General features: G+C 49.5%; 2 protein-coding genes across 4 annotated transcripts in view; one reads left to right on the forward strand and one right to left on the reverse strand.

The window, feature by feature from the left end:
- Nucleotides 1-4,587, forward strand: part of SLC25A26 (solute carrier family 25 member 26) — a 139,467-nt gene extending 134,880 nt beyond the window's left edge. Inside the window, exons 10-11 of one of the 3 annotated variants that reach the window (XR_006298373.1) lie at nucleotides 3,291-3,623; nucleotides 3,980-4,587. Coding sequence is in view for 2 of the 3 variants with exons in the window: in XM_043587893.1 (XP_043443828.1) it covers nucleotides 608-701; nucleotides 3,291-3,362 (166 nt within the window). In the remaining variant the exon portion in view is untranslated. Of the gene's footprint in view, nucleotides 1-607; nucleotides 702-3,290; nucleotides 3,678-3,979 lie in introns of those variants that run through there. The other 2 variants (XM_043587893.1, XM_043587894.1) reach the window with 2 other exon arrangements.
- LRIG1 (leucine rich repeats and immunoglobulin like domains 1) overlaps nucleotides 4,458-23,700 on the reverse strand; it is a 115,456-nt gene continuing 96,213 nt past the window's right edge. The window contains exons 11-19 of the mRNA XM_043587892.1: nucleotides 23,114-23,185; nucleotides 18,848-19,011; nucleotides 10,896-11,216; nucleotides 9,303-9,584; nucleotides 8,338-8,757; nucleotides 7,840-7,965; nucleotides 7,088-7,234; nucleotides 6,241-6,525; nucleotides 4,458-6,142 (exon numbers count right to left, since the gene is read on the reverse strand). Of these exons, the coding sequence (XP_043443827.1) occupies nucleotides 5,886-6,142; nucleotides 6,241-6,525; nucleotides 7,088-7,234; nucleotides 7,840-7,965; nucleotides 8,338-8,757; nucleotides 9,303-9,584; nucleotides 10,896-11,216; nucleotides 18,848-19,011; nucleotides 23,114-23,185 (2,074 nt within the window). The 3' untranslated portion in view covers nucleotides 4,458-5,885. The remainder of the gene's footprint in view (nucleotides 6,143-6,240; nucleotides 6,526-7,087; nucleotides 7,235-7,839; nucleotides 7,966-8,337; nucleotides 8,758-9,302; nucleotides 9,585-10,895; nucleotides 11,217-18,847; nucleotides 19,012-23,113; nucleotides 23,186-23,700) is intronic.

Genomic DNA, 23,700 nt, shown 5'->3' on the forward strand with positions numbered 1-23,700 from the left:
GTGGTTTTTTGTGTGCGGCGGCCCTGAGGTACCGATGCTGGTTGCCTGACAGACTTCCGGGTTCTGAGAGGAGGACTGGGTTTACCAGAAAGGGACGCTTGAGGGCGACCAAGGGCATGGCAGAGCGGTGGCTTGTGCGCCACAGGCCGGCCGCTTACAGCTAACGTAGCGTGAGGAGGGGAGAACGCGATTGCTCGCAGCACAGACACGCCGGTCCCGACACACATCTCACACGGACACCCAAGTGGCGTGGGAGGAGAAAGCTCTGGAGCAGCCTTTCATTTAGCGGGTGAAAGATTCTCAGGGTTCCAGGTAGTTGTGGGCCACACAGAGATGGTGCTCGCAATGGCTCTGTGGAATCTAAAGTCACAGTGCTCGATTTCACTGCCCCGCTTTGTTTCCCGTGTGGCTCACACTGGATTCTGTGGCAACTGCTGGTCACACCTCTGCTCTGTGGAGTTGGTATCGAGCTGCAGGTGCGTCCACCTTTCTTGAGAAAGCGGTGACATGTGGGTGTGGTGTGGTCAGCAAAACCCTGGCCACCGGGAGCCTGAGAGGCAGGAGCTCCCTTGAGCAGATGACTGAAACGAATCCCTCCCTGTCCCAGTGCTGGTGTCTACTTGCTGTCATGTGACCCGGCAGCGCCAGAATTCCGGCAGAGGATGGGTGTCGCGAGCCTTCCTTTCCGGGCCCCTGGAAAGGTAATTTGGAATTTTGCTTACTTCTTAAGCCTTGGGCTCTCATTAGCATACACACTGTGGTCCTTGGCAGCCCGTTTCAAGCAGCCACGCTCGTCATTTAAGAAATGATAGTTTTATTAGCTTCCTAGTAAGACGATAGAAGGCAACGAATAATTAGACAAAAGATTTTAACTGAACGCAAACAAAGCAAATCCCTGCCCACGTGGGCGGCTGCCCTCCCAGCGGCCCTGGGTGTCCTCAGCCCCGACGGGGTCTCGGGCTGCCTCTTCTGTCCGGCTCCGACACAGCCCTGCGGGCCCTCCCTGCTGCCTCTGAACACACCTGCTGCGTTCCTGAGTGTTCTGGATCCTGGCAGGTAGCTTCCCTGGCGGCCGTGAGGCCCTGCTGGCCTCTCAGGGTGAAGTGGGGGCGCTTTTTGATCTCTGTGTTGGTTCACACAGGGGAAGGCTGTGTTCTGGCACAGACTTGGAATACAGGCTCTAGGGCAAACTGGTTTCTCCAAAATAAAAAGACCACATGCTCATTCAGTCCAACAGCCGGAAAGTAGACGGGACGCCCGTTTGTGCCGCATCGTTCATTCCTACTCGTCCTGTTAATAAGCAGCCGGCTTTTCGTGTTTCCTGACTGTGCCCTTTATGTCTTAACCGCTGCTGCCCCGTGTGCACCCCCTCCGAGCCCCGTGCTCTGCCCAGTACGCTTGTTACCTCGTTTGATCTGTGGTCCCCAGAACACAGCCGCGCTCCACTCAAGTCTCTGCCTCCTCATCTGGTTGGGGCGCTCACTGTACAAATTACTCTGCTTTAAGGCTATAATTATGTTAATGGATTCAATTGTCATCTGGTGAGACCATAAACTGCTTCCATCTGCCTCTTGCCAGAAGCAGCTGAGTTCATTAGCAGCAAAAGCTGCACCAAGACACGGGTTTCAGAAGTCAGATCGTGAGGGAGGATATCGTGGCCTAAGTGGTCTCCTATCTCAGCTTCTGCTGACCTTCCTCCCGGCACCCTTCTCTTTGTAGGTGGGGCAACAGGAGTAATCCCTGTTTGGGGCCACAAGGTCCCAGTGGCCTCCGTGTGGTAATGGAGGAGTTTTGTCTTCACCTACCACCTTCTGCAAGAACGATCTGCATCATGCTGAGGCAGACAACTTTTTTCCTTGTATAGTTTTCATGGTTGCTTCTAGAGAAGAGGTTCTCGTTTCATCTGTGGGATTTTACTTCATGATTTAAATCCTTACTCAGCTAACAAAAGTAGTAAGGGCCCCCTAATGCTCAGTCCCATTTTCCTCAGAAGTGCTAAGCACGCCATTCAGAGGGCAGGCCAACTGACCTCTCCCAGCAGGTGTGTGCAGAAACCAGGCGGTGGGGGCTTTGTTTCCTGTCCACCGTCTTGGCCAGTCACCATTGTCCACCATTGTGGACATTTTTTCCTGTTTAAAAGGTTATGTCCTTTTCACATAACCTGACCTGTATGTTTGGGCCCTGACCTGGGCCCGAGCCAAAGTCTTCTCGCTTAGAAGTCCGCTAGTTCTGATTTTTTCTGCTTAAAAAGTAAATGCTTTTGGTAAGAAGACTCAGTCATTCGAGAAAGATAGGGGGTGTTTCCTCTAATCCTGCCCCCGGGAGAGAGTTTAGGGCCCATCCCTGCCGCACAATCAGATGACACACACGGCTTTGGGACTTTTGTCAGAACCTGTTGGATTTTCGGTCGTGGATCCCAGGGCCTACCTCATTTTTACCGGCTGCGTAGTGTCCCCCCGTGTGGACATGGCACCAGAATTTGTGTCACCAGCGGGGGTTTGCAGTTTCTCTGGTACCAGCAATGCCAGGATGAACACCTCTGAACGGTTACCGGGGCACAGCTACAGGATGGCTCTTAAAGAGTGAAGCTCCACTTCACACCCCCAGTAACATTCTTTGACTTGGCCTTTCTTGGTTCCAAAGTCGTGCCACCGACTGGCCTCGTGTGCATGGGGACAGAACCTGGGGGGACGTGCACTCTGCCTAGCCCGTTCACCTTTCTTGTCCTTTCTCAAAGGAGAAGACAAACAGGGACTCCATGGAGATCGGCCTCCCTGTTCTGGTGTCACATCCGTGGGCCTCTAAGGACCAAATGCAACTGAGTCACTGGGAGGGGGCAGGCAGAGTCGTGGGGAAGATCTCCAACACCCGAGCCCGCCTTCCATCGCTGTGGCTGGCCGCGCCCACCCGAGGAGTCAGGCCTTTGACTCCTTTACAAAAGTCTGTTTCTCCATCTCTCAAAGAGCCAGTCTGGAAGTTTTCCGCAGGACTGCTGTGGGGACAGAGTTCTTGTTTCTTGGCTAATTACTGGACCTAATTGCGAGGCTCCCAAATAAGCTGTTTGGTACCGAGCCACGTTAGCCAGCAAACAGCTGGACCCAGACTTCAACAAGTCTACTTGGGAATGTAATTTAGTGCCATTCTGAAAGGAAAAAGCACACGTTTTAAGTGCTGTGTGGGGTTTAATGATCCTGGTGTGTTGAGCTGAGCAAGCTGTGGGTGTTGGAATTTAACCTTTCTAACACACACCAATTTAAAAAAAAATCTTTCCTGCTTTTTCCCTTCCCTAGATTATTTGCAGGTGTCTTCCCTCGAACGGCAGCCATCAGTCTGGGAGGCTTCATCTTTCTTGGTGCTTATGACCAAACCCGCAGCTTGTTATTGGAACTTGGCAGAGGGAGCCCCTGAATCCAGGACGGCCCCACATGCATTTCTCTCCAGAAAGGGGGCTGCTGTGCGCACGGGCTCCCTTCCGGCGAGCAGCTGCTCGCCCATCTGAACCTCCTGCACTGCGCCCCTGTGTGTGAGGATAGGACCTTGAGGATGTCTTGCCTGCTCCAGGCTGGCTGGAACGTCGGCTGCCGCCTGTCTGCCAGATCGCCAAGAGGACCGTGTCCACAGTGGTACTTGTGACCATTTTCTCAGAACCCGTCAATAAATAAGTTTGGTGATGCCGAGTCCAGGCTGCTCAGAGCCGTCATTTGACCTGTATCTGATCTTGAGCTTCCTGCCACCTGCCAGTGGACGCCAGCAGAAGGCAGAGAGGGTTCTCCTTCCGAAAGGATGGCTAGACCGGGAACAGGAAGGAGACTCAGGAGAAGTGCACGTGGGTGGGTTTCTCTCTATTGTGAGAGCTTAGGGCTTTGTTTAAAAAGCATGAACTGCAGGTGCATAGCCGGCATTCTATTAGGCAACTGGGCTGCTGCTCTTAATTACCCTCAGATTTCCCCCGAAAACACACAGTTGTATTATTTTACAGAGTTTACAGAGAAGGAGCCACCGGCCGGCGTGGTGTGTGTGAGAGCAAGCCCGTAGTTGCAGCTCCAGGGACGAGGTGGGCCCAGTGCGTCCGCGGAGGGTGCTGAGCCCCACCCCCGCTCCCCGTGAGCCCCCCCCCTCCCCAGGGGCCTGGGCTGGCTGGGGAACAGAGCAGGGTTTCTTCGTTCCTAATCGGGAAGGTTTATTGTCTGCAGTTAGAAGGGGAGGTCACCATTTCAGAGCTTGACTAATAAGCTCCAGGTGTTAGAAAAATTCAGAGAGAAATCTCAGGAATCTAGTGGTGGTGTATCCTCCCTGGGGCTAAAGTATAGGATTTTGCTTCGCATAAAAAAATTTCCCCCTTTCTAGGGGAAAAAAAAGATAATTAAAGGCAGAATAAGTGCATTTGGTTTGTGAGTTTCTGGAATGGAACATACTGTTTACAATGTCACTAGACAAATGACCCCAGCCACCCAATGAACGTTTATAAATGAACCTTTATTAAAGACACTGCAACACCGTTTGTTAGACACTTCAATATTTTACATGTTTTTCAATGTACATTGTACCAAAATTTCTATAAATAAATAACTTTGTACATAAAAGTAATACTTCCTCTTTCACATTGCCTCTCAGAAGCAGCAAATTCACATATTTTGTGGAAGTAACATGAATCAGTTGACTGTTGAGAACACAATTCTAAATGTGCTTACCTTTTGCAACAGTGATGACATCAGACAGTGAAATTTAACAACCCTTTTGTCAATCTCTGCCTTCAGCCTTTTCGCTAAAGGAACTTGCTTTCCGAGATCTTAAGGACCTTGTTTCAATGTCAGTTTTCCTGAACTACACATTGGCACTCACAAGATGGTTAGCTTCGGGTCTCAAAAGTGCAAGTATACCCAGGTGCGGGGCCTAACCTCGTACAGTCCCAGCCCGGGTCGGCTATGGGAGGGAAGGGTGTGGACAGACATGCCCCGGATCCTCAGTAGAGAGAAGCTAGCCCTGAAAAGTAAGGACTCGATCCTTTTCCTCCCCTGCGGTCAACACAGTATTAAGGATATTGGCAGAACTAAAACAGCACTATTGAAAAAATCCACAGGTACCAACACCAGCAGCCTCTATCTTATTAAAAAGCCTCAAATGACATTCGAGTGATACAACCACCACATTTGCTTTTCTCACGGAAGGAAGAAAGGCGGTGCTCAGTTGTTTGGAACAGATGCTTGTGGTGGGTTCACCCCCCTTCTGCTTGGCGAGGAACTTACAAGAAAAAAGTCACATATGGCAAAGGTACGTGACGTGGGCGTCTCGGGACTCTGCAGGGGTGGGGGGTGAGCTCCAACAGCCTCCACACAGGAGCAATACTGACAGGAAGTTCATTCCCACGCAGACGACGGCTGTGGCGGGAAAGCAGGCTGGGGGGGGTCTGTCCTGTGAAGTGCAATACGAATCCAAGGACTTTTCCATCCTTCCCACCCACCAGAAACTCCTGGGAGCAAATGTGGTTTTTAGCTTCTAGAAATTCCATCCATGCATTAAGGCACCAGAACCATCCCCCCTCCCCAAATTAAACAGCAACCTGATAGGAAAAATAATATTGTCAAAATTGTATGATTTCTTTGTTAACCATGCACTAAAGATTAAAATAGCCTCTGCAAAAGATATATAATATATATGAAATCTCTGAAAACTCTTATGTACAATGGTATCAAATACTTTTCTGTTTTGTACACAACAGCCTCTGGCAGTTCTGTGCTGTGGCTGCAAGTCCTTTACACTACGGATACTCCACATGGAAGTTTAAAACCTATGTACACATCAGTGACGCTTGAACCCAAGCTTCCTCACAGCCTCTCCTACCTCTTTCCTGTAGAGACGGACACAAGAGCTGAGGTAGACAAAGCCTAGATTTTCGGTGCAAAGAGCAGGGGCATGCCCCGTTTCCCGGGTGGCTGTCCTGTCAGTGGTGGGTACTCGGGACCGGAGTCACATGCTTTGGGGAGGTGTCCATTGTAAAGCAAGTGCTGGCCTTCGCCGGGGATGTCGGGACAGCCCGAGGAGGCTTCTGTGAGCTCAGGACTGCCTGGAGTTAATGTCAAGGGAGGCTGGAGGTCCACGGAGTCTGACTCACACAACCTTGCTAAAGTCCAAGAAGACGCCCCTGTGAGAAAGGAGAGGACGCGTCAGAGCCTCCAGTCTGGCTGCTGCCCTGCCCCCACCCACCTGCCGGGAACTCCCTGGAAGACACTGAACATCTACCTTTTCCATCCAGAGGTGCTGTGGGCTTTTTCTTCAAGGAGGCTGGCATTCTGTCGTGGTTACTGGGGTAGAGGGACCCCCTGCAGTCGGCGCGGGACCCGTCAACAGTCCCACCAGTCAGATGGTGCGGAGAATGTTCTCGGTCACTCGGACTGGGCTCCGGGCCGCTTAGCGTACCTGCCTGTGTATGGTCTCTGGGCACAGGCTGAGGACGGGACGCTTGTTCCTTGCAACTGCTGTCCGGGTCAGTGGTGTAGTCACCGCACACAACCAGGCGGCTGTGCTCTGCAGGGCCAAGCCAGAGCCGGATTAGAGCCATGGCCACCGAAGTGTGCGTCCCCACACAGGAGAGGGAGCTGAAGTCCCCTGCTGTGAGGCTGCAGCCCTGCTTAGACCAACGCTGTGGAAGTCCTCTCTCTCCCAATTATGGTCACAGAAAAAGGCCTGGGCAAACAGGAAGTCATTAACGAAGAGTGGGGTCCTCCACGTTTCAACATTTCAGATTAATTTCTGTATCAGAGCGAGTGGCCCTACTGTTATGACATACCATGTAGGGGCAGGAGGCACCTTGATCAGAAATACCCTGGTGAAAAGGTTCTTCAGTTTGGGCCATGCTCTTTACTCAAATTGCTCGTAAATCTGGAAACTTCAAGCCCAGGATCACCATACCACAGACTGATGTAAGACACCTCCTACTCCAGAATTATGAGAGCCAGACCACAGCTTCCTGTTTACACACTGAATACCAAATTCTGAGACCATTAATTCCTCTTTCCCTTTCATTTAATGAGCAAGTCAACCCAAATTTTAAGAACCAAAGACTATTCCGGATAAAAGCATCTCTTACCCATCTTCTGTGGGCCAGGTCTCCGCTGGGCTTTCTCGGTCATGGCCCAGGGCTCCTTGTTATAACCAGCACAGGGCTTGGGCTGCCTGCACGTCATGCCATGAGTGTCCACCTCTGAAAAGAGGCTTGTGTCTCTTGGACAGACACCTGTAGTAGATTCCCACAGTTAGAAATGCCAGACTTACCTTTTCAGAGTAAGCTTTAGGAGAACAATGGGCAAGGCTACCAGAATAGTCCTTCTTACAATGTTCTTGACAGAGGTAGGTGCCTGGGCGGACCAGCAAGAAACATTTTGTAATAGGCTTCCCAGCAGTCAGGCCTTCCAGTGTGCAGAGCCATGGTGGTGAGCAATTCTAAGAATAAACTTGTCCCCAACAGTCTCCCCCGTGGAGGAGGCTCGCCGGGCAGACCACTCTAGTAGCAGGGACCGGACTACAGCGCAGGCCTAGGCCCTTTCCCTATGGGTTGGTTTCAGGCCCTGTCATGTCCTGTTGGACCTCTTCTTTCAAGCCTACCCTATCCCGACTAGGAGATCCTGAGCCCCTTATAAAGCAACCTCCTGCGGTCTGGACTTTTAAAACCCTGCAAAACTTACACAGGGAAGAGCCAACAAAGATGTAACAGAAGGCTGGAGTCTGCCAGCCTTCTAGGTCAGCTGTGCTCAACCTAAGGCCACACACCTGCCCCGGGAAGGGGCCAGAGGCCACCTCCAGCTCCTGAGGACAAGATCACATCAGGCTTGGAGCCCTTACCGTTGCTCTCGATGTGCCCATTGGCCTGATGGCCACCCTCAGTCCTGATCACAGTTTCCTGTCGGTCAGAAAGAGTCCCCTGAGAAGACAGGTAGCTTGGAACATCTGGTGGCACAATGGTTTCATCTGCGAGGAGACAGGACAGTCAGATACCAGGTGTCCCAATCCTTCGTGGGGATAGGAAATGAAACACTTGTTCAGTATCAAGCCCAGACACAGCACGGCCACCAGCAGCGGCCCAGGCTGTGCAGAGAGACTGTCTGCAGGGCCCAGCTTAGCCTTCCTTTCCACCTGGGTGTAAAAACAGTGTGGCAGTTGGAGGCCTGAGGCCACCAGAAAGAGCAATGATGCCAAGAGAACCACAACACCATCAGGTCACTGCAGCAACAAGCCACCACGTGGCCACCATGCAATGGGGCGCCTCTGGACCCGGCCTCCTCCACAGCGATCCCTGCTTTTCTCCTGCCCTGAAAATAAACTCAGTCAGCAGTGGCTAACCTGTGTTGGTGACACTGTATTCCTCACTCTTCTTCCTGGTCTGGTAGATGATGCACACCCAGACCAGGGACGTCAGGACAATACTGCACACCACAGCGATGGTGAAGATGCCCACGGTGGTCCCATCCTTCCTGCAGCCAGGAGTGGGCAAGATGCTCAGCTGGCTGTGGGCGCGCTCCGTGCCCAGGGCATTGGACATCTCGCAGGTGTACTGGCCCGCGTCCTCCACCACCACGTTCTGAACCACCAGCAGCTGGTTGCCGGGGGTGAAGTGGTGGCGTTCGGTGAGGCTCAGAGGGCGGTTCCCCTTGAACCAGGTGATGCGGGGCGCAGGGCTCCCGGTCGCCTTGCACTGGAGAGCCACCGTTTCTCCCATGGACACCACACGGTCTTCCAGAGGCACCACCAAGGACGGGGTTTCTGCAGGAAGTTAGAGGAAGCCTTCCGGTTATTCTACGGGCCTGCCTTGTCTTCTGGGCAAAGAACAGTCCAGCATGTCAATGAAATGCCCTATGAGATCGTTATCAGACTGGCAAGCTTTTCAGAAGACCTACCACAGTAACTAAATCTTTCCCATTGTGGGGGGGTGGCTCCCACAAGGAGGAGGAAGTGACCTTGAGCCACAGGAGCCCCTACTGTCCCCCACCTGCCCTGTGCCACACTTCTGCTTCTAAAGCAGGCCACACCCAGCCAGCGTAAGGGCAGTTCTACAATGTTCCATACCAAAGCCCTATACTCTAATTCACTGTGGATCTTAAACAAAAAAAAAACAGAAAAAAAACAAAACCACTTGAAGAGAATATCAGAAAGCAACTCAAAATTTGAAACCAACAGAACCAGCACACCACACGCCACTCCACCTGTAGGCTCCACCCTCGGAGAACCTGGCCTCTAGGTGTCTGGCACCTGAAGCCCCTCTTCCACACCCACGTGCCCTTATGTACTCCGCGTATGAGCGGTCGGACCTAAGACTGTCAGAGTGGCATTGGCTGAAACGGTGCCGGCCGAGTTCTGGGCGGTGCAGCTGTAAACCCCCATGTCATCTATTTTCACGTCCGTGATGAAAAACACGTCGTCATCGGGCATGACGTGCATGCGTCGTTCGCGAGCAGCGGGGAAATCTGTGCCTCCGTCCTTCTGCCAAGCGATCTGGGGGTTGGGGTGGCCGGTGGCAGCACACTCAAGGCGGGCCATCGTGCCCGTCCGGATGGCGATGTCGTGGGGTATTTTGGTGAATGATGGCAACACTGCAAAATACATATGATGTACGGTCAGGCTCGCGTCATGGGAAAGCCGGATGGAAAGGCCCGGACGACCCTCTGCCAAGAAGACCTCCTGCTCTGTGTCCCCGTGTCCCCTGGGCACCCTTCGTGCCAACGTCTCCTTAGAACCACTCGTGCCATCTTTGAGGGAAGAGCGGCAGGCTTCCCCAAACTGCCCGCCTCTCCCTTCTATGGGCCGCCCTTGTTCACCTGAGCCTGGCTGTCTTCCCCTCAAATGAAGACTTCATGAAGCGTTTGGCCTTTTGTTTCTCACATGGCTGTCGATGTGGGGACACTTGGTAAATACTAGGGTCTGACACATGACTGCCTTAATTAAGCAACAGAATAGAGCCTGGGAAATACAAATGATCTGTTCCGGCAAGACACGATTACGGCAGGGAGAGTGACATGCCCTCAACCTGAGCAGAGTAACAGGACGGCATGTACCTCCCAAAGACACCTGTGGTGGAGACTTGGTGTTGGGGCCACAGTACTGCACCCACGCGAGCTCAAGTATACACCAGCTTATTTCGGCCAAGACTTCCCTGACACGGGGAAACATCCAGCCACACGCCAGGCATCGCTGCCGTTCCCATCGAGGTTACTTTGCTGGAAAAGTCTAACAGTTCACTGAGTTTTTCATAAAGAACACTCGTTCAGAATAAGCCAAGACAACAGGCCACAGTGGGGTAAAGAATGTGTTTTCCTGTGGTCTGTGAGGGCTTAAAGACAGTGGTTCCAGCACTTCTTAACTGGAGGCTTAATAATCAGGAAAACCTTACCAGGTTACTTTGGGGGGGCGGTGCTTAACTATTCCAGCTATTAACTTCTCTTCTTCTGCCCTAAACTGACTGCAACAATAGCCCTGAAATAAGCCCTGAAAAAAGCCAGCTTGATAGGCTCTAAAGCTGGTTGCAGAGTAAAAACTCCTCATCAAACACCCCAGGGCCATCCTATCGGGCTGGCAGTCCACAGGCTCCGTGGCCATCTACTCAGAGGTCAGGAGCTTCCCCACAATCAGGGCACATGCTTGGAACCTGGACACCAAACATCATGGGTGGTGGAGAACAAATGTATAAAAATGCAAGGATGGGGCCCTTCGTGTCACTTAGCAACCGGATAAAAAAGTCACCAAAACCAAAACAGACAATTCACTGAGAATAACTTCAATCTATAAAACACGCTCTGGGGCCGACTGGACAGTAATATCCCAGTGAAGCTTAGGCATCTCCCATCTGCATCGTTCCTGTGTGGATGTGCAGGACTCTTACACCAGGGCAAAGAGCACTTCCTCACCATTCACGACGAGCCTGGCCTTGTGTGAGTAGGTGGAGCCGAAGTGGTTGGTGATGACACACTGATAGCGGCCCTCGTGCCCGAAAGTGACACGGCGCAGGTGCAGGATCGTGGTGTACTCCATCACCACCCCATCCTGCGCGCGCACGTGGGCAAAGTTCTCCATGTCGGCATTGGGCAGGACCTCGTTGTCCTTCTTCCAGGCAAAGGTCATCGGGGAGCTGCTGCTGCTAGCTGCCGAGCACGTGAAGCGGATGTCCTTGCCAACCACGGCCATGGTGGGCTCTGGCTGGGTGATGATCTGTGGCTTCGGTAGGTCGTCTGGGGAGAGAAGAACCAAATTTAAGGCTCCGCAGCCCAGGCTCTCAGGACACACGGGGACCTCATCTTTCAGTGTCCCTGCACAGCCTCCCACACTGTAAAGGCCAGGAAAATCCATGGATATCTGGCTTTATCCAGTTATAAACCCATGAGCAGTGATCACCTCTGTGACCACATTCCTTGATTACAACGCATCTGCTATTACTCATGTACCAAAAGCATCGATTTTAGGAGTTTCCACGAGAATACTACACTTGGCTTCACTTGCTTACCTTAACACAAAACACACTAACAGACAGGAACCACCCGCCATGACTGCACGGACCTTACCATAAACTTTACTCCAAAAGGAGTGGGGTAGAAAGCACTTCCAGAATGTGAGAAGAGCACTTCCAAAACTGCACTTCTTTAATGTAGGGAGAACACTAGCAAAAATGGTTGTAATCAACGGTTTCAGAATTCTGGAAAATAACCAAAGGCTGTAACAGCTCATGACGGACAGACTCAAGAACAAGTCTGAATCTCAGGAAGAAAAGTGAGCTTTGTGGCATTCTAACTTACGTCCCATCCCTCTCTCCCCTAGCCTTAAAACCCAGCAGCGTAGTAACCACTGAGAGGGGCCAAGTAGGTTTGGAGCCCCCGCCCAAAAGCCCCATCCTCTGGGCTGGCATGATTGGATCTGATGTAGTTTGCTGAGCAGGGAAGCCCTCCCCCTGGGCTTCCATTTGATGAAAACAGTCAGCAGGCACCTATGAAGCACTTTCAGCTGGAACCAACAAGACACTGGCCAAAAAACTAAAAAGGAAAAGTAGTGCGTGAAATGTTGACGGTGGGCTTTGAAAAGGTCTACCGTGTTCCTGAGGATGTAGAAGGCCACATGCATGTGCAGCACCATATGCTAGCCCAAGAAAGGCCTGAGAGGATCCTAATTTCTTACCTGTGATTAGGGATCAGAGCAAACAGGAAGTGGTGGCACACCCCCCAGCACACAATGTGGATGCTGGACAAAGGATGGGAGACTTTCTGCAGTGATCTAAGGACTGTCTGTCCAGGTAGTAGCTAACCAGGGCTACTGGTTACTGGCGGCATCCAACAGACTTTAAAGTATTTGTCCAGAAGTGTAGTAACACAGAGAACAACAACAAACCAAGGGGAAGACAGAGAGGGAATCTGATGCCCAGAGTTGCCACATTATTTTAAAGACTCAGTTTCCAACAAAAAACTATAAAACTAGATAAACAGGGGAAAAAGTAGTCAGTGGAAACTGAAGGAAGCCCAGATCTTGGACTTCTAAAGACCTTAAAGTGGCTTTATAGATAATGTTCGAAGAACGAAAGGAAATCATGTCGAAAAAAATTAAAGGACAGTATGTGAATACTTTCCCACCAAAGAACACCAATAAACAACTAGAAATTATAGAAGTAAACAAAACGTAAATTCTGGAGGTTAAAGGTATAACTGAAATGAAAAATTCACTCGAGGGGCTCAGTAGCCCAAGTGAGCAGGCAGAATTGGTGAAATTGAGACTATCCAATCTAAGAAACAAACAAACAAACAAAAATGAAGGATAATGAACATTCACAGAGACCAGTGGGACAGCATCAAGTGTAACAACGTAAAAATAATGGGAATCTAAGAAGGAGAAGAAACAAAAACAAGGCATTTCTAGAAATAATAGCCCCAGACTTCCCAAACTTGATGAATAGGCATCTACACATCCAAGAAGCTCAAAGAACCCAAATAAACTCAAAGCCCTCACCTGGAAGCTTCACAGTCACACTTTCAGAAGTCAAAGACAAATGAATCTTGAAAGAAACACAAGAGCTGCAACCCATCACACAGAAGAAATCCTCAATGACATGACAGCTGATTTGTCATCAGAAACCATGGAAGGCAGTAGGAAGGCATACTCAAAGTCCTGAAACAGACTGTCAACTAAGAATTCTGTATCCAGCAAAACTAACCTTCCTAAGTAAGGGAGAAATTAAACCACTCTCAGATTTACAGACAAATCACCCAGTGGAAATCACTGCTACCAGACCTGTCCTACAAGAAATACTAAAGGGAATCCTTCAGGCTGAAATGAAAAGACACAACAGTAACTGAAATCCAAACAAAGAAATAAAACACACCATTAAAAGTAAACACACAGGTCAGTATGCAAGGACAGTCTAAGTGTATTTTTGTAACATTCTTCTCTTCCTGATTTAGAAGGCAACTACAAAGAGCAATAATCAAAAAGTGTTGATCAGGCTTATGATGCATAAAGATGTAATTTTTTTTTTTAATTTTTTTTTTTCAACGTTTATTTATTTTTGGGACAGAGAGGGGCAGAGAGAGAGGGAGACACAGAATCGGAAACAGGCTCCAGGCTCTGAGCCATCAGCCCAGAGCCTGACGTGGGGCTCGAACTCACAGACCGCGAGATCGTGACCTGGCTGAAGTCGGACGCTTAACCGACTGTGCCACCCAGGCGCCCAAAGATGTAATTTATATGACAATAGTAACACAAAGGAGGAGTTCCACAAATGGAGCTTAGTAGGAGCAAAATTTTGCATACTACTAAAGTTATTAATCTGAACTAGATTGTTTTAAGATGTTAATTATAATCCCCACAGCAACCATTAAAAAAAAAAAAATCAAAAAAGGCAGGGATTACCAAAATGGATAAAAACCCATGGCCCAGCCATTCACTATCTCTAAGAGACACAATTTAGATTCAAAGTCACATATATCAAAAGAGAGCTACAGTGTCCACACTGATGTCAGATAAAATAGACTTTAAGGCAGAAATGGTGGGGCGCCTGGGTGGCTCAGTCGGTTAAGCGGCTGACTTCGGCTCAGGTCATGATCTTGCGGTCCGTGGGTTCGAGCCCCGCGTTGGGCTCTGTGCTGAAGGCTCAGAACCTGGAGCCTGTTTCAGATTCTGTGTCTCCCTCTTTCTCTGACCCTCCCCTGTTCATGCGCTCTCTCTCTGTCTCAAAAATAAATAAATGTCGAAATAAATAAATGTCAAAAAAAAAAAAAGACAGAAATGGTTACTAGAGACAAAGTAACTTTTTATAATATAAAACAATCCATCAGGAAGACATAAACATCATAAACATATATGAACCTAACAGAGCTCCACAAAACATGAAGCAAAAACTAACTAAAGAAATGGACAGTGCAACAATAAGTTTGTAGAATTCAATACTCCGTGTTCCATGATGGTTAGAACCACTAGGCAGATAATCAACAAAAAAGTACAAGACTTGAATAACACTATAAGCCAAATAGACCTAGCAGACATCTATAGAACTTTCCACCCCCACAAGAGCAGAATAAACATTAATTTCAAGCACACATGGAATACCCTTGAACAGAGACCATATGTTATGCTGAAAAACAAATTTCAGTACGTGAAAAAAGAGAAATCCTACCCAGTGTCTTCAATGACAATGGAATGAAGCCAGAAATCACTATCAAAAGCAACACTGGGAGTCTAATTTGTGGAAATCAAACTGAACTTCTGTAAGTCAAAGAAGAACTCATAAAGGAAATTAGAAAATACTTTGAAATGAGTGAAAATGAAAACACAGATACAAGAACTTAAATGTTGCAGCTAAAACAGTGCTTATAGGAGAGATGGAGAGCTGTCTACATTAAGGAAGACCTCAAATTAATAACCTCACCTTCCTCATTAAGAAATCGGAAAAATAAGCTATCCCCAAACCAAGCAGAAGAAATAATTATAGAGCAGAAATAAGAGAAAAAAAAGGGGGGAAAAAATCAATGAAAAGTTAGTTCTTTGAAAATACTAATGAAATTGAAAAATCTGTAGACTAGCAGAGTGGGGAGGTGGGGAGAAGACACCAAATACTAAAATTAGGAACAAAACTTACCAACTAACCTCAGAGCAGCAAACGGGAATACTATGAATAATTTGTATGGCAACAAATCAGATAAGCTGATAGATGCACAAATTCTAAAAAAGAAAAATTACCAACACTGACTCAAGAAGAAACAAAATCTGAATAGATGTTAACAAGTAAAGAAATAGGATAATTTTGGTGTGCCTGGCTGGCTCAGTTGGTTAAGCATCTGACTTCGGCTCAGGTCATGATCTCATGGTTTGTGATTTCAAGTCCTGCATCGGGCTCTATGCTGACAGCTCAGAGCCTGAAGCCTGCTTCGGATTCTGTGTCTCCCTCTCTCTCTCTCTGCCCTCCCCTGTTTGCACTCTGTCTCTCTTTCTCTCTCTCAAAAATAAACATTAAAAAAAATTTTTTTTAATAATCTAAGAACTTCTCACCAACAAAAAGCCAGACCCAAATGGCTACACTGATAAAATTTCCCCAAATTTAAAGAATAATTATCACTAATCCTTCAGAAATTCTTGCAAAAAACAGATGAGTGAACATCTCACTCCACTGTAGGAGTCAAATATTCCCAGACAACAAAATCAGACAGAAACCCAACTATACACCTGAGTACAGATGCAAAAATCTTCTACTGATATACCGGCAAAGCAAATCCCACAACATATAAAAAGGATTATACACCACGACCAAGTTGGATTTATCCCAGGAATGCAAGGTTGGTTTAACACCCAAAAATCAATGTACCATATCAATAAAGGTTGGGGGCGGGGCACATTATCCTTCAACAGATGCAGAAAAAAGCATTTGACAAAATTCAACACCCTATCATGAAAGAAATACACAACAAGTTAGAAATAGAAGGAGAATTCCTCAACCAGGTAAAGGTCATCTACGGAAAACTTACAACTAATACCGTATCCAACAGTGAAGGACTGAATGCTTTTGCCCAAATCAGGAAAGACAAGGAAATCTGCCCTCACCACTTCTAGCCAACACTGGAGGCTCTACCCAGGGCAATTAGGCAAGAAAAAAAGAAAAAGAAGCTATCGAGACTGGAAAGGACGAAGTAGAAGTGTCTTTTTGCAAATAACGTAACGATCAAATATAAAAATCCTAAGCAATTCAGTGAAAAACTACTAGAATTAATAAATGATTTCAATACAGATGCAGGATGCACTCATTCACTGTTACTGGGAATAGGCAGTGGTGCGGCTACTGATGAAGACAGTCTGGCAAGCGTTCAAAAAGTTGAACAATTCCTGTATGACCCACAATGACATTCCTAAGAACCACACAAGAGAATTCACAAAAACTTATATGTGAACGTTCACAGAATTATTTAGAATTACCAAGAAATCCAGACAACCGAAATGTCCATCACCTAATGAACAGCTAAATACATGTATATCCATACAATGTCATATTGCATTAAAAAAAATAATGAATACATAGTAACACATTCTGCTAGGTTAAAAAAAACCTAGTCACAAAAGACCATTATTATAGGATTCCATTTATATGAAGGTCCTCAGGGACAGGGGACAGTGCAGTGACTGCTGTGAACATGGAGTTTGTTTTACGGATGATGAAAATGTTCTAAAATTAGGTGGTAGTGAGGGTCACACGGCTTCCCAATACTCTAAACACTACTGACTGGTACACCTGAAACAGGTGAATGTTACAGTGAGTAAATGATACAACCATCATCACGGTCCCTGAAAGTAATTTAATCTCCCTAAAAAGAAACTCCCTACCTTTCAGCTATCATCCTTTCTCCCTCCACTCTAAGCCACCAGTAATCGCTCACCCTCCTACCACCCCTGGAGTGGCCCTTAGATGGGATCTTATTCTGGACATGTCATGTGGATGGAATCATACAGTGTATGGTCCTGTGTGACAAGCTTCTTTCACTTCAAGTGTTTCAAGGTTCATCTGTTGTGTGAACAATTGTGTTTATGGCCTGATGATATCCCAGCGCCTGGCTCTACCACGTTTTATTTATCCACTCCTGGAGTGGTGAGCATTCGGGTTATTTCCACTCTTTGGCTGTTACGAGTAATGCTGCCACGAGCATTTGTGGCCAGGTTTTATGTACATCTATTTTTGTTTCTCCCCAGCATATAGCTGGGAGTGGGTCACGGCTTAACTGTGTTTAATTGTCTGAGAAATTTCCCAACTTTTCCAAAGGGGCTGCACCACAGTGCACTCCCACCAGCACTGTAGGAGGGTTCAGACTCCACCCTCCTCACCGACACTTGTTGTTGCCTGACTTTTTGATTCTAGTGATGCTGATGGGTGTGAAGCGGTTCTATTTTCCTTTTATAAAGAAGGAGGTGGAGACTCCCACACAGCTTAAAACTTTGATCTCCTGCCAAATGTTTTCCTGATGCCCATTCTTGACGACGGGTTCGGCATCCTGCGCTGCCATGTGGAGGTGGGCTAACGAGTGTGAACTGCCGCGGGACGTGCCAGGGCCACCGGCCGGAGGCTGGGCACAGCAGGTCACAAGTCTGACCCTGGCTCATCCAAAGGGCAAGATTACGCCCTGTGACAGGAAAAGGGAGGAAGGCGCAGGAAGCCCCACTTCAGGGCAGCTAGTTAACAAATTAATGGTCAGGGCCCAGGTACGTGGTGAACAATGGACGGCACAGTCATCGTGTGCTACTTGGAACACGAGGCGTGCACAGCCCGACATTGTGCACGGACATTCCCAGAAGACTGACCACTAAGAAAACACCGGATGCTTTTAAGGCTTCTCGCTGGACTGGATCAGCACAAAGGAGGGCGAGCCTGCTGGCAGAGGTGGTGGTGGGTAGATGATGGAAGGGGGCACTTGTATCCTGAGGTCAGCAGGCACACTGGCTCTTGCCGTGCCCAAGGAGGAGGCTGGAGAAGTGGATCACAGGGTTGCCCGCACTGCTCCGGGTGCTCCTGGTTAGGATCATTAGTCACACCCAGGGCACAGGGGCAGACCGGGGAAGACAGAAGGCAGGAGGCACTCACAGGAGTTCGGTCACGCCCAGGAAGCCCACCCTCACTCCTGCTTAGAGCAGAGACCGGAAACCCTCCAAGATTCGTCTCATTCTCTGACCACGTCTTACTGACCACGAGGCTGCGCATTTCCACGTGAGTGTGGCATACGGCACGCAGCGTGTGCACAGCCTCCAGTCGTTCAGCATCTTCTGTACCGTTTGCAACCAAACCCGGATCGCTACCACCCCCGGTCCAAAAGATGGCAAGACCCATGCTCCAACAGTCAGAAGGAGAAGAGAGCTCATAGCTACAAGTGCAGATTTCAGTGGTTTGGAGAAACAGCGAGAGTGCAAGTCAACAACAAGGAATTACTTTTACGACACTAACTGTTCCCCTGAGACTTGTTCTTCCTGTATTTAACCTTCCATTCTTGGGGCTGGAAAAAAACACACATTAAAACCCCAGCCTCAGACACGGAGTAAATTCACAGCTAGACCCAGGCACCAGCGCCATCCTGAGATGACACAACTTTCGTCCAGTAACCGGTTCTCCTGATTTGTAACCGAACCAAGTCCTGCTCCCTTCTCATTAAATGCATGCACTCCAGGAACCACATAATGAGGCAACTCCACAGTAAGTACTACGTGTGGTTTCAGCGGGAAAGAACTTGCATCCAGCAGCTGATTGGGAACCACGGATTGGGGTTGACTCTGATCACAGAAATCACTCCCATAATGAGGACTTCCTCCTGGCCTCCCTGCCCTTCAGGAAAGAAAATCACAGGGACGGCCTTACCACACACGAAACTCTCCGGCGGCACAGAGAAAATGCTCTGGCCCTTCAGGGATTCCGGGTGGGCACAGGTGGCTGTCACAAAGGGCTGCAGCATCCGGCCCAGTAACCACGGGGGCAGCCACTTCAGCTGGCAGTCGCACAGGAAGCTATCACTGCTGATGTGGCTGAAAGGGAAACAAAAGGGACATGTGAGGTGTGACCTCCAGAAAGGGATATTCCCTCGGCACACAGACTCCTCCCCCAGTCACCGCTGATCGGCTTCTGTCCTCAACACCAGCTATCTGGGAAGGGAAGAGATTTTTCTCCGTTCCTCTTCAGTGACCCAGAGCAGCACATATAATCTACCTGGAGATTTTGATAAAACGATGCTCTGGCTCAGAAGGCTCGGGGTGGAACCCAAGATGCGGCACTTCTGACAAGCTCCTGGGTGATGTGGACACCGCCAACCTCAACAACGCCGCGGCATACCAACAGCCCGCAGTTCACACACGTCCCAAGACGGGCACTCACTGCTCCTGTGTGACCCTGGGGGCACCATCTGACCTCCTCCAGACTCTGTCCACCCGACAGAGCTGAGGAGCACTGTGCCCTCTCTGCTTTTTCCCACCCTCCTGATAAGCTACGTGGAGCTTCCAGATTCATCTGCAACTTAGCTCTCGACTCTCAGGTCCTGAGGAGGGCTGTTTTTCTATATTGCTGTTAGTTTTCATTTGGCCAACCTCCATGTTTTCTTACGTCCAGACGTAAGCCCTGCCAATGCGGCCCCCTCTTGTTTGTGGATCTCTACAGCACCGCTCAGGAGGCCGGCAGAATTCGGCTCCGCTCCCTAAATAGTGCTTGTTAGTTAATTGCCACTGCCCAGGGAGCATGAGAATGCAACACTGGTTTTGTGAGGCTCCAACCAAAACAGAGAATATTTTCTTTTTCATTTCTCAGCAACTGAGGATCAGCTTTTTAAACAGAAATCGGAATCACCATCTCAGCGGACATTCCTTCCTGAGGAGTCACTCGAAGATAAGTCAACCGAAGAGTCTAGCTGCCCTGTTCCTGGAAGAGACCTCAAGGCTGTGAGCTAACAGAGATCAGCGCATGGCAAGGGTGAAGGCACGCGGGCTCCCCTGTCATGAATCGCCTCTGGTACAAGGTACAAAGTACACGGTGACAGAAGGGGTGCTGAAGTGTACTTAGATATTCCACAAGGGGCACCCGGGTGGCTCAGCTGGTTAAGTGTTTGACTTCGGCTCAGGTCATGATCTCACGGTCCGTGAGTTCGAGCCCCGCGTCGGGCTCTGTGCTGACAGCTCAGAGCCTGGTGCCTGCTTCTGATTCTGTGTCTCCCTCTCTCTCTCTGCCCCTCCCCCACTCACACTCTGTCTCTCTCTCTCTCTCTCTCAAAAAAAATGTTAAAAAAAAAATTCCACAAGCATCGCATGGGCCAGGATCCTAGCAATAGCCTCCACCACCCACCATTTCCCTCAGAAATCTGCTCTTCCTTCCTGTTCCTCATGGTTACCAGATTAGCCATCTTATTAAAATTACTTTTGGAAAGTGCTTTTTCAAAGACTGAAATAATTGATCTCAAAGCCATGCTAACTGGGATGTCTGCCCACATCAGACCTTTAAAGGTCAGCATTTGGCTTCTACTCTTAATTTTTTAATTTTTGTATTTTTATTTGACAGGCAGGTAGCTGTGTGCTTAGAGCTATCTCCCGGAGGGCTGTCGTACTGTGGAGTTACCCAGGTAGCATGAGGGCTCCCCCAGCTGAGCCTGAGAAGTGACTGGTTCCGGCCCAGTACCTGGGGGGCTACTCCGGGCCAGCTGTGGTGGCGGGTGGACCAGCTGCCGCCAGGTACCACACACTGAGCTTCAGTGACAGAGGGTCAGGAATTCTGTCAGAAGCGCTGTCACGAGCTCCCCATCAAGCCAGTGTTGGGCGCGACTGCCCCTTTCTGGGTCGGCAGCAGGAAAGCCTGAGTAGAGTCTAGAGGAAGACGCTGGGCTATCGCTGTGAGGCTTCAGGCACTTGTGTGGAGAACGGTCACAGGAGCAAACTAAGGAAGGCCAAGTTGACAGTGATCCTTGGTCACAGATGTGTGTGGGAAGGGTTACTCCTTACACCACGAGTTGTAGGCCTGGCTGGCTTGAAGATGTCCTACCTCTCCCACAACGAGGCCCACCTCACACAGAGACCAGACCTCAGAAAGAGGTACTAAGGGTGTAGAGATAGCTTTCCTGAAGAGCGAGTCAGGACGAACAAGACAGACATTGAGGACACTGACCCCCTGACCTCCCTCCACATGCACACATGGCTTTAAGGACAAAGGTGAGGTTGAAAGGCTGGACCAGGAATTGCCAGCAACCCCGGGGCTTTGCAGATTTCCGCTACTCTTCCTGCTGGTCAGCTGCTCAGGGGTGCGGCTCTCCACGACTCCCGCCTCCGGCCGTCCCATCACTCTGCTGGCTTACGGTGCATTTTCATGATTCCAACTCAAAGTGTGTTTCTAATCATCGCTTGTGGAAATTTACCCAGAGCATGACTAAGTGCACGGTACAACCTGCCTTGATCAGATGGAGGAAGAAAATGACCAAGTGGAATTAACCGTTTCTCCCAGCAGAGGACTGGGCCCAGGGCCAGCCACGGCTGGGTACGTGCAGCGAGCGACGGGAAACCCAGGCAGGGGCCAAGGATGAGCCTCCAGAACCACGCCGAAGCAGATTTTGGGGGTGGGGTGTGGTGGAGGGTCCCAGTTGCCTAGAAGGGTCCAGTCCTTCCCAACTAGGAAAGTATCTCAGAAAACCTCAATTGTTAAGGAGAAGCAGTCTTCTCTCCCTTTCCTTCCCTCTTTCTCTTATACCCTCTTCCCATCTAATGAGATTACTTCCAACATTATATTTGAAAAGTTGCAAACACAGAGAAGTTGAAAGAAATGCACAGTGAACACTTAACCATTCTAAGACCGTGACCCTATGGAGAAGGCAGTTCTACTCAACGGGCCTGAATCTCCCAGCTAAGTAAATGCCATGAGGCAGGTGCCTAAAAGACCTCCTCTCTCCTCACCCAGAGGAATATCACCGGGGGCCTGCTTTGCTTTTAAAGTATGGGGACTGCGCCTCCCTACTCCCCCATTTCTCCCGAAGGCCACCAAGAGTGGCCTCAGGAATGAGGATGAGTTCAGGATGCACAGATGGCCGTCCTCTGTCGTCTGCCCTCCATCAGCACTTCTGAGAACCAAAAGCCACATCTTTCAGGGACTAGTATTACGGCTAGACTTTGCGGCAGCAGAATCAGATTAATGCACAGGAAGAAGAAAGGAAGCTTGGGTGTTGCTACCTGCACACCCTGACGAGCTCCTCTGCCAGAGACTAGGGCACAGGCGAGCTCTTCCAACCCCGTGACCCGGGGGCCCATGGTGAACATCTATGGTGGTGGCACCACCACCTGTGAACCGCTGTGGGGGCCTCGGAACAGATGTGGGCTGGGCGCCACATCACTAGTCCACAGTCGCCTGTGACCACCCCCCAGATATCTCTGCCTCACTCACAGGCCACCAAACGCGGCAAAGAAGCCACTCTCAGTATAGGTCCTCCATTTTAGGCAGACCTAAATGATGAAAACTTGCCCTGACATCATTTCAGGAATGATCGCCCATTTTCTAGAAGAAAGTTCATGTCCCCTAGAGCAGCAGTCAGTAAGCTACAGCCTGCCCTGCCAGCCTGTTTTTTTTATAAATAACTGACTGGCACACAGCCGTGCCCGCCTATTTGTGTATTATTTATGGCCCCTTTCTGCTACAACAAGGGAGTCTACTTGCTAATGACACAAACCCTATGGCCCACAGAGTTGAAAATTCCATGTGACCCTTTAAGAAAAGGTGTGCTGAGGGGCGCCTGGGTGGCTCAGTCGGTTGAGTGGCCGACTTCTGCTCAGGTCATGATCTCGCAGTCTGTGAGTTCGAGCCCTACGTCGGGCTCTGAGGGAGCCCGTTTCAGATTCTGTGTCTCTGTCTCTCTAACCCTCCCCCGTTCATGCTCTCTGTCTCAAAAATAAATAAACGTAAAAAAAAAAAAAAAAAAAAGAAGAAAAGGTGTGCTGACCCTGATCCAGAATAATCCCCCAGGGGGCATTGCTTTTCTAAAAGACAGCTTACACACAAATGCTAACAGCCCCATCTGTTACATATATTGACACATCATGGAATCAAGGCGTTTCTGACTCCAAATTCTCTAGTCATATTAACCAGGACCCTGGAACCCCGGGTACTTACAGCTCTTTGAGATTCTTCATCTTCACAAAGGCATCAGACTGGACAGATCTGACTGCATTCTCTCCGAGGTTCCTGCAAAAGCACACTCTTCACGTACGGACACACACTCTGGGCACCCTTCAGGTCAGCCACCTGTTTGAGCCAAGAGGCTCAGGTGGCTTCCGGGAGAGTCCCGGTTTCCCCAGTGTGCTGGCCGTACCACCCAGACCCCGTGTCCCAAGTCCACTTAAGTGGCTGTCACCTCCCAGACACTGGCACAAGCACACGGGACAACCTTGGAACCAAGCCAGCCTGAAGGGCAGCATCAAAGCCAACGGTGAGGCCGGCTCAGCAAGTCAACAAGCAAAGCTTTACCAACAGAATTCAGGTTCACCTTGATTCCAAGGCCAAAGAGACTAAGAATCAAGCACTAGAGGCATCTGCCCTCTATGGTGACCACACAAATGTGTCCGGGCGGGCATCACCCTCGTCCTCCCGGGCTCTCAGGGACAACCAGGCCAGAACACCTCCCGGCTGAGCCCAGCGTGTGCTCGGCCCCGTGAAGCTGCTTCAGTGGGGCCGGGAGCCTGCACCAGGAACACGCGCTC

Source organism: Prionailurus bengalensis, chromosome A2 (assembly GCF_016509475.1).
Source record: "Prionailurus bengalensis isolate Pbe53 chromosome A2, Fcat_Pben_1.1_paternal_pri, whole genome shotgun sequence".
Lineage (NCBI taxonomy): Eukaryota > Metazoa > Chordata > Mammalia > Carnivora > Felidae > Prionailurus > Prionailurus bengalensis.